Raw genomic sequence first — 13,897 nt, 5'->3', positions numbered from 1 at the left:
GGCTCTGCCGAGCTGGGCCTGGGTACTGAGAGCCAGGACTCAGAACCCGCTGGATCGCCTGGGGCGGGGGAGACAAGAGCTGGGGGTGGAACAAAGGAGCAGCTCTAGGCTCTCCAGCAGCAGCGAGCCCCCAGGCCTGCGGGTAGAACCAGGAACCCCCCGGATGCACTGCACTGCTCCCAAACTCCCCGGTCACGCCCAAGGACATGGGCCAGTGTGGGTGTCCTGCGATGCCGGGCATGGGCCTCGAGACCGCAGGGACACCTCCAGTGGCCAGAACCTCAAAATCCTAGCTCCTGCTTTGTCTTTGCAGGGGGGGGGGTCCCTCTTCTAGTCCATCGGCTGCCAGGGACCCTCAGTGCCAGTTGTCACAGAAGGAGGGTGCTGTTCTTACAGCTTGTGGGGGCCCACGCGGCAGGGATGGGCAGGGTGACACCTGCTCAAGGCAGAGCAGGGCTGCCCCCAGGATTGAAGGATAAGCCTACAGACCAGACTCCCTGTCCCCCAGCTCTGAAAGTGCTCCTGCCCCAGGGCGGAGGCCAGTCTGGCCCAGCCCCCGGCTTCTGATGTCCAGGCACATATAATTTCTAAGAATTTGGCTACCAGACCCCAAGCCTGGCTGCTGCTATGTGGTGGGAGAGAGGAGGCCTCAAGCACAAAGCCACCACACTTCCTCCCCAGTTTCCTCCCGCACGGCCTCCAGCTCTACTTCTCCGGACCCTTATAAGTGAGCACATCTCAGCTTCGTGGTTTCCTGTTTTCAGTGAAATTTACTCTGAGCTCCAAGCTCCATCTGCATCCATGACCACACGCTCCACCCCCAAAAGCCCTGTGGCGTCCTCCCTGCCAGCGAGGGGAGGCAGGTCTTGGGGCTGGGTAGGCCTCCTTGCTTGCCTGGGGGTGGGTGGTGCCCCTAGAGACACCTGCCCTGGTGGCTGCTTCAGGAAGTGCTCTGCGCTGAGGGCCTCAGGAGCACGGAGCCGGGCCGGGGCCTGCAGAGGTCGGGTTGGCCTGCCCCCCCCAGCCTGGGCACTGCCTCCTGGAGGGGCCCCTCCTGGGTGTCAGCTGAAGCACTCCAAGGCTGGTCTCACTGTGTTGGGGGCTGGGATGATTGCCCAGGCAACTCTGGGGACACAGCAATGGGCGGAAAGGGAGAGGGGTTGCCAGCCAGGATGCCGGGCGCAAAGGCCTCCAAAGCAGTGGGCACTCAGAGCCCAGCTTCACGTCGTGTCCCAATGCCCCGGGAGCCCTGGCCACCTCGCCCTTTCACTGGGCATTCACTGCCCCCTGCTCGGCGCTGTTGCCTCTCTTTCCTGCATGGATGCTGTGTCTCCCTCACGATTCCGTGAGTTCCAAAAGGGCGGGGGTCCAGTAACGGCCTGTCTTTCGGGCCCGGTTGCGGAGCTGACAGCTGAAGCGTAGCCGCAGGGCGATGGGCTGAGCCAGGATGCCGGCATCCTATTCTTTGGGCCCCTCACAGGGGCCCCTCCAGCTTTCTGCCGGGTCTAGTTCCTAGTGGCTCTGCCCGGGCTCGAAGGGATCGGCTGAACAGCGACGTGATGCCCCTAGCTTGCGCGGGCCGGGGGGCAGAGGTTTCCTTCTGTTTCGCAATTCTGATCTGTTGGCATGACTTCCAAGTGTACGTTGAGAGGGATTCTGAAGTATCGAGAGGGCTTAAGGAGAAAACGCTGACCATCAGCTAGCCATGTGCCTCGGGCACAGGATGGAGACGTGGGCCGCGTGCCATCCGTCTGCCTTTTGCGTTCCAGCACTGCGTCGGCCGAACCACTTAACACCCGTGGTATGACTTTTTTGAATCCCCCTCCCCTGCCAGAAAACCCTGGGAGGCTTTACTGTCTCCATTTAATGCACAGGAAAAGCGAGGCCTCCAAGAGACGGGTCTTGTCACAAGTGAATGTGAAACTGGGGCGAAAGCTTCTCCGGCCAGTGCTCCTTCCTCTTCTCTGAACCGAATGGCATCACAGGCCAGGACTTGGACTTTACAGGACACACCAAGGCCCTGAGGGATCAACCTGTGCCCACAAGCCCAAGGCTCCACTCCTTCTGCATCGTTCTTGCCACTCCTTTTTCCGCATGGCAACCCTGAATCCACAGGACTCCTGTGGGCATGGGGGCCCGTGCCTCCCAGCTTGCTGAGAGCGAGGGAGGGCAAGGGAGCGACTCTCCACTAACGGCAGAGCCCCAGGGTCTCTTGGAGGAACTGAGCGGGTTGTAGGCGCGCCATGTGACCGCTGGGGAACATCCCTCAAGAAGCAGGGTGAGGGAAGGATCTGAATTTAATCAGCCCGGGCCGGAGGCGGCTGGCTTGCTGGGTGCTCAGCACGGGGAAGGGGCCAGGCTGGGCTTTCATGAGCCAGGGGAAGCAGGCTTCGCTACCAACAACAGGGTCCAAATTTAACAAACAGAAGAGCTCTTGGCCCTGAAGACATGAGGTCAACTGCCAAGAGCAATGTCCCAGCGCACAGACTTTCGCGGGGCTGTTGCTGGCAACTCTTGTACCCGCAAGTGGGTGTTGGGAGACTTCCGTCCTTCTGCCTGGACAGGTGACTTCTGCAGGTCCCTACCGGCTGGAGAAGCCAGAGCTTGTTATCTGGGACTGTCTAACCTGCTGGCTGTGATTCGTGTGGCAGGGAGGCCCCCCTCAGGCCCTTCCTCTCTCCATCCTCCTGCCAAGGTCCCTCTGTGGCTGGGCCTCAGCTCCTGACCTCCCAGTTGCCTTCCGTCCTTCCTCCCTGGGCCTGGCCCTTCCTCTTGCAGAGGCCTCCCTGACAGCCACTTTGACCCCTCCCCCGAGCCTGGCCCCCCAGCCCACGGCCCGGAGCTGGCCAGAGGGCTGAGGCTGTACTACGATTTCCCCTGGCTGGGTGGCACGCCATTGTGTGACGGACCTGGGCTGGCCCGGATACCCCTAGCTGCACAGCTGGTGATACGGGGCTGAGAGCTGGGTGGGGACAGGAATGTACAGCTCTCAGGAAACTGGGGGGGGGGGGGGCGGGGGCCCAGGGAGAAACAAAGAAATAAGAGGGCTCGGATACACGATTTCTCTTGGCAGCTGAATCCCAGGCCCCCTGCTAAGGGAGCCTCGCTATGTAAGTCACGAACGCAAACGATGCCCAGAAAACCTTCCCTGGTTCCTGGCTGCGAGTTCCCGGCACTTTATCACATCACAGAGTGGTACCTCTCTGTTACAGGTCCATTTCCCCCGCTAGATTGTAGGCTCGTTGAGGGCAGGACTGCGCCCAACTCAGGTCTGACTTCCTAGCTTCAAGCACGGGCCCGGCACGTATTTGGTGTTGAATGAAGGACGCCTTGTGTCAGCGAGGGCTGGCTTGAGCCAGGCAGATGACTGCAGGTGGGAACAAGAGGATGGTGTGTGGGTCTGCTGGGCACCTCTGGACGGATATGTGCAGGGTGACATCCGCCCATAAAACCATGGTGAACCTTTCCTGGAACCTTTGGGATGGTTGGTCTGATGCTGCTCAGGGCCCTGGCTGGTGCAGGAGGGCTTAACCCTACTGCCTTGAGTGACCATCTAGTGAAATCTGCCCAGGAGCAGAGAAGGGCCATCCTCTGGTCACCTCTGGCTTGGCCCTTAGCTTTGTGCTCAATCCTGCGGGTTCACTGTCTAGAGGTGACAGTCTGATCAGTGGAGGCAAATCTTCTAGGGTCTGGTGCTCCTTGGAGGCAAATGCCAATCATAGTGGGGGCCAAAAGGAAGCCAGACGTTGCCTCCAAAACTCAGAGTCTTACAACGTCACGGGTCTCACCGACTGCCTCCCCAGGAAACTCTAGTACCGTAGGGGAGGGGGAGGGGAGAGTAGGGGTGAGATCGGTGTGTTCACTGGCCTAGGTCAGGACGAAGAGTACCGGCCGGGCATATGCTCTCGGTTTCCCACCCCGGACCTATTCTCTACCCTTCCCTCACTAACAAGCCCTGCTTTTGTTGGAGGCAGTGATATATGTGGCTCCCACATAATAAATAGGTCAATCCTGACAATTCTGTCATCTTTTTCCCAACCTCCCTTGCAGCTAGGATGCCCTAGGAACCATTTCTGGCCACAGACATACGCAGAAGTCTGGAGAGTCGTTCTGGAAAAACTTTGCTTTCCTGAGGAAGGGGCAGAAATAGCTCGCAGAGCTCTTTGTCTTCTTGTCATTTCCTGCCTTGAATGCTGACATGATGGCTGGAGCTATAGCAGCCACCTAGGCACCATGGGGGAAAGGTCAAGAGGCATCAGCTCTGACGTCATGGAGTGCAAAATCAACATTCGTGATTCTCTCCAGGATTTTTGTTATGTGAATAAAATGCATTCTGATTTATTTACGACTCTAGAATTAAGTTTCTGTCACTTGTGGCCAAACACGTCTCTAATTGGAGAGATGACCAGGATGATGACTTTCCCTGAAGCCTGGTGCAATTAGCAAGGGGTTGTCAAAATGGGGTCCTTCCCTGTCACCACAATAACTGATACCCCTACCTGTTCCCCCCTCAGGTAGTTATATGTGTCCTGTAAATGTGCCTCTGGCCCACTGGGTGTGAAGGGTTGAAGTGATTAGCGGTGACACTGACAGCTATGGAGCTCAGGAAGCCCAGGGCGTGCCCAGAGCCAGTCCCATTTCCTGGGCATCTCAGAATGTGGTTTCCTAAGGTTGGCCGAATTCCACCATCCTCCCCAGAGACACTCCAGATAAGCAGCCCCGCCCAGATCTGCTCTGCCCCCCAGTCCCTAGTGCTGCTGCCAAAGGGAAGGGTCTGACAGAGTCGCCTGTTGGGGGCAGAGGGACAGAGCTGAGGCCTCATTGACGATCAGGTCTCTAGGGCACAAATTACAAAAACGTCCTCCGTCCTTCACACCTCCCTGTATCCACACTCTTAGCGATGGGACTTTGCAGCTCGTTCCTTTGAAAGATAGAGTGTATCTCTCTACACCTTGAACCTGGGCTGGCCTTGTGACTTGCTTTGGCCAAGAGAATGTGGTAGAAGTAGCCCCGGTCCAGTTCTAAGCCTGGACTCAAGAGGCCTTGCAGGCTTCTGCTGTCTCTCCTGGACCCTAACTTTTTTTCAAATGTTTATTATTTTTCTGAGAGAGAGAAACACAGAGTGAGAGCCGGGAAGGGCAGAGAGAAGAGGGAGACACAGCATCCGAAGCAGGCTCCAGGCTCTAAGCTGTCAGCACAGAGCCCGACGCGGGGCTCGAACCCTCGAACCATGAGATCATGACCTGAGCCGGAGCCAGACGCTTAACTGACTGAGCCACCAGGCACCCTATCTTCTGGACCCCTTTCCAGGTCCACATGAACAAGCACGGGCTAGCCTTCTGGAAGACGAGAGACGGGTGGCCCTGTCATCCCAGCTGATAGGCGTCCAATGTCACCCCTAAAATCATAGCCGTCCGATGACACACAGCTGCCACACAACACATGTGAGAGCCCAGCTGAACCAGGTCTAAATTGCCAGCTTGTAGAACTGCACTAAATCGGCGGTTGTGTTCCATCCCTCTGGTCTGGTTGGCCGCGTGGCCTTCCTGCAGCCGTACATCCTCCACAGGGTTTACCAAGCACTTCCAGAGACACGAGCTAATTCAATTCCCCAGACACCACCTAAGAGGAGACATCATCTCCCTTTGCAGATGACGAGACCAACATTCCGGGATGTTCTGACTTGCCAGCACTCGTGCAGCCAGCTCACAGGGCCAAGTTTTCCACTCTCAATGTGCACATGGCTCCCACTCCGGCCCATCACCCCCTTCCCCAACCCCCCACCCCCCCGCCCCAGACCATCTCGCCGTCCGGCCCCACGGGGCCCACCTCCTTTTCCAACCTTGCAAACTCTGCACACTGCCTTGGGCAGAGGCTCTGCCCATTCAAGTACCACACTGGACCAAGAGCATTAGTCTCTTGCAACCCAGATGTACCGTGATGGCATGTCACAGCAGCATGACGGAGGGGAAGAGAGTACCTCTTCCTGCCTGGCACAGGGTATGGGTTAATGCAGCCTCACAGGTACACGGCTTGGCGGGTGGAGTGGGGGCTGCCCAGGCCCCAAGGCACAGGCTCAATCTGTACGACCCCAGAGAAGTGCTCTGTTGGAGCAGAGAGGACCGCACAGAGGCTCCGAGTGGCTACGGATGCAGGTGAACCAGCACGCGCGGGCCCGCCATAGATACTTCTAGGCTGGCCACCTAACGGCACGATAAAGGAGCTGTCGAGGATTTACCCACCGTAGGAATTCCGGTCCCACACGTCTTGTTCGCCCCTGCACAGAAGGCGCAGCTGCCCCCTACGCCCCCTCCCCTGCCCGCAGCCGCTGCCGTTACTCACCGACAGGGTGGGGGTGCCTTCGTCCTCCACGGTGACCACCAGGTGGTAAAAGCCCTGGCGCTCGCGGTCGGGCGGGGCGGGCCGCGTAGCGATCTCGCCACTGATCCGGTCCATGCGGAAGGTCATGTCCTCATTGCCCTCAGTGATGTAGTAGGACAGGACGCTGTTGATCCCGATGTCACGGTCGGTGGCTCTCACCTGGACCACAGCAGTACCCCCGCCCACGTTCTGTGGGGAGAGCGGGGGGGAAAGAGGTCATTCTGGATTCGAAGCCCCCGGGGGCAAAGGGTAGCGCCTGCTTCTGGGAGCCCTCGGGCTCCACCTGGGCCTTCAGAAAGTTTTGCTCTACCGGGGAGCACCGATGAGGAGCATAAAGATGATGGTGGCGAACCTCCTGTGGGCACCCACTGCATGCGGGGCTGCCTTAATTCACTGATTCTTCTCCATAACTCTCTGAATGAGGTGTGACGTCATCCTCATTTACAGATGAGAAAACCGAGGCACGGAGAAAGAACGTATGCAGGTCACACAGCCTGTCAGTGGCAGAGCCAGGGTCTGACTACGGGAGCCTGACCTGAGACCTGGCCTTCAAACCCCTACACCGTTACCCAGCAACGCTGAGGCAAGAGTTTCCCCGAGTGGCTCAGTCTTGCGACTGAACGATCAATGTGTCGTCTCGTTTAAGAGCAGCTCTCCAGGGACAAATCTCTCAGTGCCCTGTCGGCGGTGAGAGGCCACTCTCTTCTTTCTCTCCCCTCTGGTCCCTTCTTCATGCCTCCCACAAAAGGATACTGTGTTCCAGGAGCTGGCATTAGGGCTGGAATTGTGGGTGAGCCACGCCCCCACCCACGAGATCCGAGAGACTAGTGGGCCAGGCAGACCTTGAAACGGGTGCTTCACGGTCACTCACACCCACTGTCCACCCTGGGTGGCCAGCCGCCCTCACCTCGTTCACGCTGACGTTGTACCCCAAAGGGCTCTCAATCACGGGAGGGTTGTCATTGACATCCAGGATGGTCACCTGCAGGATGTGGTCCTTCTTCCGTGGAGGGGTGCCACGGTCGGATGCTACGACCTGGAGGGGGGAGGTGACTAGATTCAGGGCCAAAGGTAGGGGAAGGATCAGGATCATGGAGTCTTAAAGGGCAGTCTGCCTGGTGGGGAGGACTGGGAGGGCGGAGAGATTCACTGGTCCATCCCTGTCCCTGGGTGGCCTGCCAGCTCTGGGTTCTCCCCAGGATTTTGCCTTCGCCCCATGCTGTAAACAATCCTTGCCTAATTATTATCTGGCTTGGGACCGTCATTTGGAATCTGATTCTGATGTGCCTAGGCTTTCCCTCCTGATCCTACCTCTGGCTTTATTCTGGGCTGTGCCAGACCCTGACCATGACCTGGGCCTGTGACCCAGGGACCCTGCCTTTAGCTTCAAATACCTCTGTTCTATGCACTCATGTGAAGTCTGGAAAATAGCCTCCTATAATCATTTCCAATGAGCTGGAGTTCTCCCCATAGCCCGAGCCTATCCCTGGGAACCTAGATGCTTCCTGGATGCCTCCGGGGCAGCAGAAAGGGCTCTCCAGGCTCAGACCCCTGCAGAAATACACCCGTGGGGTCCCCAGACTCCCCAGGAAACATGCCAGTCACAACAATTCAGCAATAATGGTGGCTTTTGTGAGTCCTCACAGCTGCACTTTTTCTCACCTGAGCAGAGACAGACCAGGGTTTTTTTTTTTTTTTCCTGCCCGTCACACAAGAGGGGACACCAAGGCGCTGAGAGAGTAAACAACTTGCCCAAAGTCCTGTTGTGTGCGGGAGAGTCGGGGCTCTTTGGGCTCTGCCAGGCTCTCTCTCCTGGTTCTTATGGACACCTGTGTAGCTGCCTGCTCTGGGTCCGCTGGGGACTAGCGACACGGGGAAGCTGACCGCCAGGCTGTGCCGACCTCTCTTCTGGATGGTCAACAGAGATGCCGGGGAGGGGGGCGGTCCCCACCTTGAGGATGTAGCGGTCTAGTTGTTCTCTGTCCAGGGGCCTGGCCACGAACACTTCGCCAATGGAGTCATTGGTGGTGACGATGTCAAAGGCCCCAGCGATGTTGCCAGAGGCCAGGGAGAAGACCACCTGCCAGGGAGGACGAAGGGTGAGGGTGAGGACAGGCCGCTAGGTCAGGCCAAGGGTCCCTCCCCAGCCCTCTGCTCAGTAAAGGCATTTTGAAAAGAGAGCGTTTTATGCAGATGTGGTTACGCCCTTCAAAATGTGTGTGGCAGGCCCACTGAGGCAGCGTGAGGCCTGTGGCAGGTTCCTGGGCGGGGGCGGGGGGGATGTCAACATACTGGCCTAGGGGCCAGAGGGGTGGGTGTGAGTGCCACTGCACGGATGTCTCCCAGGACAGGAGTGGGGAAATACCGACGCTTCTGGAGACTGTCAGAAGCAGGCATGAGCCCTGGTGTGTGAGAGGAGTTCCGTCCGGCCCTCACAACAACGGTCAGAGGGAGATGTGCTTCAGGCTGCAGCCAGGAGGCTCAGAAACACGGAACGGCTGGCCACGATCACACGGCTCGCAAACGCCCACGAGCGCGAAGATTCGAACGCCCGCGCTTCTGACCCCAAAGCCAGCCCCGCAGAGGTGTGCAAGCCATTTGTAAACGGCGGGAAGCTCCCCAAACGTACCACCCAATTCACAGGGCAGATTAAAGCCACGGAGAGACTGATACGCTCCATCGCCCCTCCTCCTTGTGCTCTGGGGTGGCCGGAGCTAGAGTGCGTGTGGAGGGGGCATTTCCTGCTGTGGGACGGAACCCCACGCCCCACCCGGCCAAAGCAGGAGGGAGGAGGGGGCACGTCCTCTCTGAGACCTGGGGCCACACTGGGAGGGCTGAGCTGGGGCCGGCCTTCGGGCTCTGTGTTCACCGGACCCGGGCAGGGCCAACAGCCTGCACAGCGCTGCCTCCTTTCCTTGACCGTGGACTCGGGTTGAGGGCAGGGCAGCGCTGCCCGGGGCTGGGCGGAGCCTGAATGACTCTCCTCCAGCCGAGAGGCTGCAGAAGCCTCCTACTGGCAGGCAAGGTCCTGGTATTTTACGTGGCGCCCACCTGCCCATTGCTGCCAGCGTCGGGGTCCCGGGCCTTGACGGTGGCCACACGCTGGCCCACGGGGCAGTCCTCAGGCACGCTGACTGTTGAGTCGGAGGTGAAGTCAAACCGGGGACTGTTGTCATTCTCGTCCAGCACCGTGATGTAGACCTGTGGGGAAGGTAGCCAGAGACCTAGCCCCTCCTTCCCCTTCCCGGTTCCAAACGCCAGGCTCCCACCGTGGGTCCGGTGGGGACCAGACCTCTGATGATTCCGGGATGGCAGGTAGCGCTGAGAGCCTGCCCCGGGCCAGTCTGGACTTTCCACGGGGATCTCGGGCACATTTTTCCCAGCGGTATGATGGGAGAGGGCTGTACGTACCGCTGTGCTGGGGCCAGGACAGCAAGGAAGGGGGTGGGGGACTCAGAGCTAGAAGGCGTGGGCCTTGGCCGAAGGGGGCAGAGGCTACTCAGGAAAAAAATCCATGAGGAATGCCAGCTTGGCCTTGGTAGGGCTTCCTGTTTTTCAAGAGGAACTAGGAACCCACATTTTTATGAGGAATTCGGTGGTGATTAATAAAAACTAAAGGAAACACTTATGTGCAGGCTGGCCAAAACACATCTGGCGGCCAGAGACTGCCCGAAGGCCTCTTCTCTTGTGCATCTGGGTCAGAGGGAAGGAAATAGGGCTTAGGCACAGGAGGGGGCCGTGAGGTAGCTTGGGGGCCCCAGTGGGGACAGGAGAGGAATTTCCAACTGTCAGATGAAAACTGGGAACGTGCAAATTGCAGACAAAGAGCACGCTGTTTTGTGTCTGCAGCTCCTAGCTCCCGGACGGACACACCGCTCCTTAGGTTCACCGACGCGAGGGTTCAGGTAGGGCGGGAGGAGGCTCAGGTTTTAGGGATCCCAGGCCAGGCTTCCTCCCTCTGCCCTGCTCCAGGCCCAGACCTCTCCTTCCCTGGGCCTGGGGTTAAGGGGCTCCCAGGCCTGCCTGCCTACCCCCCGTGTATATAGGCCCCCACAGGGAGCCTGTGGAGCCCCCGCTCCCACAGAGGAGATCACCGCATCCTCCCTGCCCGTCAGGTCTTCCTTCTTTCCATTCTAGCCACGCCTCCGTACCTTTAGGCAGCTGTCACAGCCGCCAGGCAACAAGCCCAGGCTTAGTGACAGCACCAACTCCACCATTTACTGGCTGTGTGGCTTTGGAAAAAATTATTCAACCTCTCTGATCTTCCATTTCCTCAACTGAAAGTAGGAACAAAAACACATACAGCACCGGGAGGCTTTGGGGAATGGAGGAGCGAACAAGAAGTCGAGGGGTGGGACAAGGTGGTCCCCGTCCCACACCCTGCCTGGCAGACACATGTGATCTCACGAGCCAAGGCTTTGCCCATCCATCATGATTTTGGTCAGGGAGTTCTGTGAAGTCCCAGAGCCCCAGTCTGCTCACCTGTGAAATGGGTACAATAATGCCCACCATGCTGTCAGGGCAGAACCAGACAAGGCTTCTGTGCCCTGATTCCTCCCAAACTCTCTGGCCGGGGTCAAGGCCTGCTTTAGGCTTCCTGTGCTCCCTTCCACCATAGGGCCTTTGCATATGCTATTCCCTCTGACTTCACACTCTTCCTTCTTGGCTGGGTAAATGTCTGTCTATGCTTTCTGTGGATCTCAGCTTGAGTCATTTCCTCAAGGAAGCCCTCCTCAATTTCCTTGGCATCTTATTACACATTTTCCTGTAGCCTACGTTTATTGGTGTGATTATTGATTTATTAACGTTTATTTTTTTTTGGGGGGGGAGGGAGGGAGGGAGGAAGGGGCAGAGAGAGAGGGGGGACAGAGGATCCAAAGCGGGCTCCACGCTAACAGCAGAGTCCGACGCGGGGCTCGAACTTGAGAACCGTGAGATCATGACCTGAGCCGAAGTTAGAGGCTCAACCGACTGAGTCACGCGAGTGCCCCTACTGGTGTGATAACTTAATCAATATTCCTCTCCTCTCCCACTGTATCTTATGTTTGTGAAGACAGAGGCTGTGTCTGATTTTGGTTTCCTGTTGTACCCTGAGCCCAGCCCACAGCCTGGCACACAGTAAGTGCTTCCTCTAGGATCACCACTGGGATGTCCTTTGTGAGGTGCTCCCAGCATGGGGAGTCAGCCTCAGTGGGCGAGAACAGAGGGCAGGGGCCAAGGTTTACAGCATTAGATCTGGGTCTGTGTTCCTGCCCAGGGCCTCACGATCCATATCTGCTTCCCCTGGTCCCAAAGGCCTGATGGTGTTACTCAAGAGCCTGCCCCAGTCTGTCCCTTCCTGCTGCCTCCCCGCCCCTCCCAGGGCCCACGGGGGCTGCTGGGGTCAGGGAGGAGTCAGGTGTAGGTGAGCTGTGGTTTGGGGGTTCCGGCCTTGCAGAGGAAATGGTGCCACCTTTAAAAGGCCCCTCAGCCTGCCTCCACCCTAGCACCTCCGACAGTGCTTGGGCCGACAGAGCAGGTGCATCTGGCACAGTGGCCCCTGGAGCCTGAGAGGAAGCCAGGGCAGAAGCAAAAGGCCATAGGTCCTGTTTCCTAGAAGAGGGTGAAGTGACTGGAGATCCAGGGGCCTGCACAGAAGTGCACGTTCTGAAATGCCCTTGCCAGCCCAGCCCATGCAGAGGAAGAAGGGCTTCCGCAGCCTTGGTGGGGAGGGTCCTAACCATCCTGCTGCTTCTCAGGCTCCACTTGGCCTCGGCTCCCAGACTCCCCACACTATGGTGGGTGAGCTGCAAATGGGCCCAAGCTGCAGATGAGGCTGCTGAGGCCCAGTGAGAGGGCCCCACGGAACCCGAGTCTCAGCTCCTCTGGCTGGGGTGGCCAGGAGCCTGAGCTGGGAGGTACGGGACACAGGGCACCTGCCTAGTGTCCCCCACTGAGGGTTCTGCTCACCGGCTGCCCTCTGGGACTCCTAGTGGGCCAAGGGGAGCTATGTGGCTCCCGGCTGCTCATGGCCTCACTACCCCTAGGCTGGCCCCATGGATGGCGGGGGCTTTGGGGTACCCTCAAGCCCCCGCCAGGGCCATCGGAACTGAGTACCTGCAGGGGGCAGTGGCGCAGAGAACCCCAAGCAAGCGCATTTGGCTCTTAGCCTGGACAATAGGTTGATTTCTATCCCTCTAGGCTAATGTCATAGGGACTGGGTGGGGAGTGAAAATGTGGTTGTAACCAAGACTGCTGCTGAGCTGGCTGCCCCATGTGACCTACAGACGGCCTGCCCGGACTGGCTGGGACCCAAGCCGAATCAATTGTCAATGTGCTCATCGTCACCGCAGGATGCCACCCCGGGGCCCGCCCCCGTTTCAGCCCCGAGCCTCCCAGCCTGAGGTCCCTTGCCTGCCTCTCCCACCCTCCTAGGAACCTTGCCTGACACCTGTGACCACGGCAGTCATGCTCTTCAAAACGCTCTGAGCATGTGGTCTCTGCCCTCAAGCCCTTCGAGTCCTCGAGGGCAGTGACTCACCCTGTGCCCATGGCTGCCCCTGTCTAGGACCCCTCAGGCCCTGGCACTGTGTGTCCCACCTCACGCGCACAGTAATAGAATGCGCTCCTTCCCCCAACCCCCGAGAGAGGGCGAGGTTCCTCTTTACCGATGCCACTCCCATCATATGCTCCTTGGGTCTTGGGGTCTAGTTTACAAAGGGCTTCTTATCCGTCACCGCCCGCCAGCGTCAGGGCTGCTGGCACCCTCCTCACTTTAGACCCAAGGAGGGGAAGCACAGAGAAGTGGAGCGACTTGCCCGTGTCACCCAGCCAGTGAGGAGCAGAGCTGGGGCGAAGCCTCAGCGTTCCTTCCGTCGTGTGTTCCACCTACGGCGCGCTAGGGTCCCCGCCCCGGGCCCCGTGGGCTGGCAGGAAGGGCAGAGCCGGAGATGGGGAATGTGCCCAAGGGGGGCTGGGCCCGAGGGGGCTGGGCAGGAACCTGCTGCAGGCCTGTCCCTGTGCCTGTCTCCAGCGGAGGCAGGAAGGTGCAGGGGTACATGGGGACCGAGCCGGCAACGGCCACAGCCAACACACAGAGGGGAGCCCCGGTCCACAGGCCACTCACCTTCTGTAGGCAGGGCCGGCGGGAAGCCACGGGAGAGAAGGGGCAAGAGTGCGAACAGTTAGCAGTCTGCAGCGCTCCCAGCACGCGCCAACGCCCCCCGCACCGCACCCCTCCCTCCGGCTCTCTGTCTGTGGTCTCTGGGCCGCCCCGGGGAGGTGTGGCACGACCGGCCACAGCGGTCAAAAGCCTCACCCATTTGTGGCCTGGCCCGTGCGTGGGGTGGCTGGTGAAGATGCAGGCTTTGGGGTGCCTTGGGGGCAGTGAGCTGTACCTGTGGGGCTCTCACCCGGGGACCCACTCACCACGGTGGAGTCCGCCTTGGGGCCACCGTCATCTGCCACCACCGTCAGGGTGTAGAAGTCGCCTTTTTCCCGGTCCACCAGGCCCTTGACTGTGATCACGCCCTGTGGG

At 59.1% G+C, this 13,897-nt stretch overlaps 1 protein-coding gene across 10 annotated transcripts in view; it reads right to left on the bottom strand.

Annotated features, from left to right (window-relative positions):
• Positions 1-13,897, bottom strand: part of CDH23 (cadherin related 23) — a 417,627-nt gene that overhangs the window by 63,133 nt on the left and 340,597 nt on the right. For 9 of the 10 annotated variants that reach the window (XM_023240529.2, XM_023240536.2, XM_023240532.2 and 6 more), the window contains 6 exons: positions 13,789-13,890; positions 13,487-13,489; positions 9,433-9,582; positions 8,333-8,461; positions 7,289-7,417; positions 6,343-6,570 (listed from right to left, as the gene is read on the bottom strand). In XM_023240529.2, coding sequence (XP_023096297.2) covers positions 6,343-6,570; positions 7,289-7,417; positions 8,333-8,461; positions 9,433-9,582; positions 13,487-13,489; positions 13,789-13,890 — 741 coding nt within the window. The remainder of the gene's footprint in view (positions 1-6,342; positions 6,571-7,288; positions 7,418-8,332; positions 8,462-9,432; positions 9,583-13,486; positions 13,490-13,788; positions 13,891-13,897) is intronic. The other variant, XM_023240530.2, reaches the window with a different exon arrangement.

Source organism: Felis catus, chromosome D2 (genome assembly GCF_018350175.1).
Source record: "Felis catus isolate Fca126 chromosome D2, F.catus_Fca126_mat1.0, whole genome shotgun sequence".
Taxonomy (NCBI): Eukaryota; Metazoa; Chordata; class Mammalia; order Carnivora; family Felidae; genus Felis; species Felis catus.
This window is presented reverse-complemented; position numbering and strand designations above follow the sequence as displayed.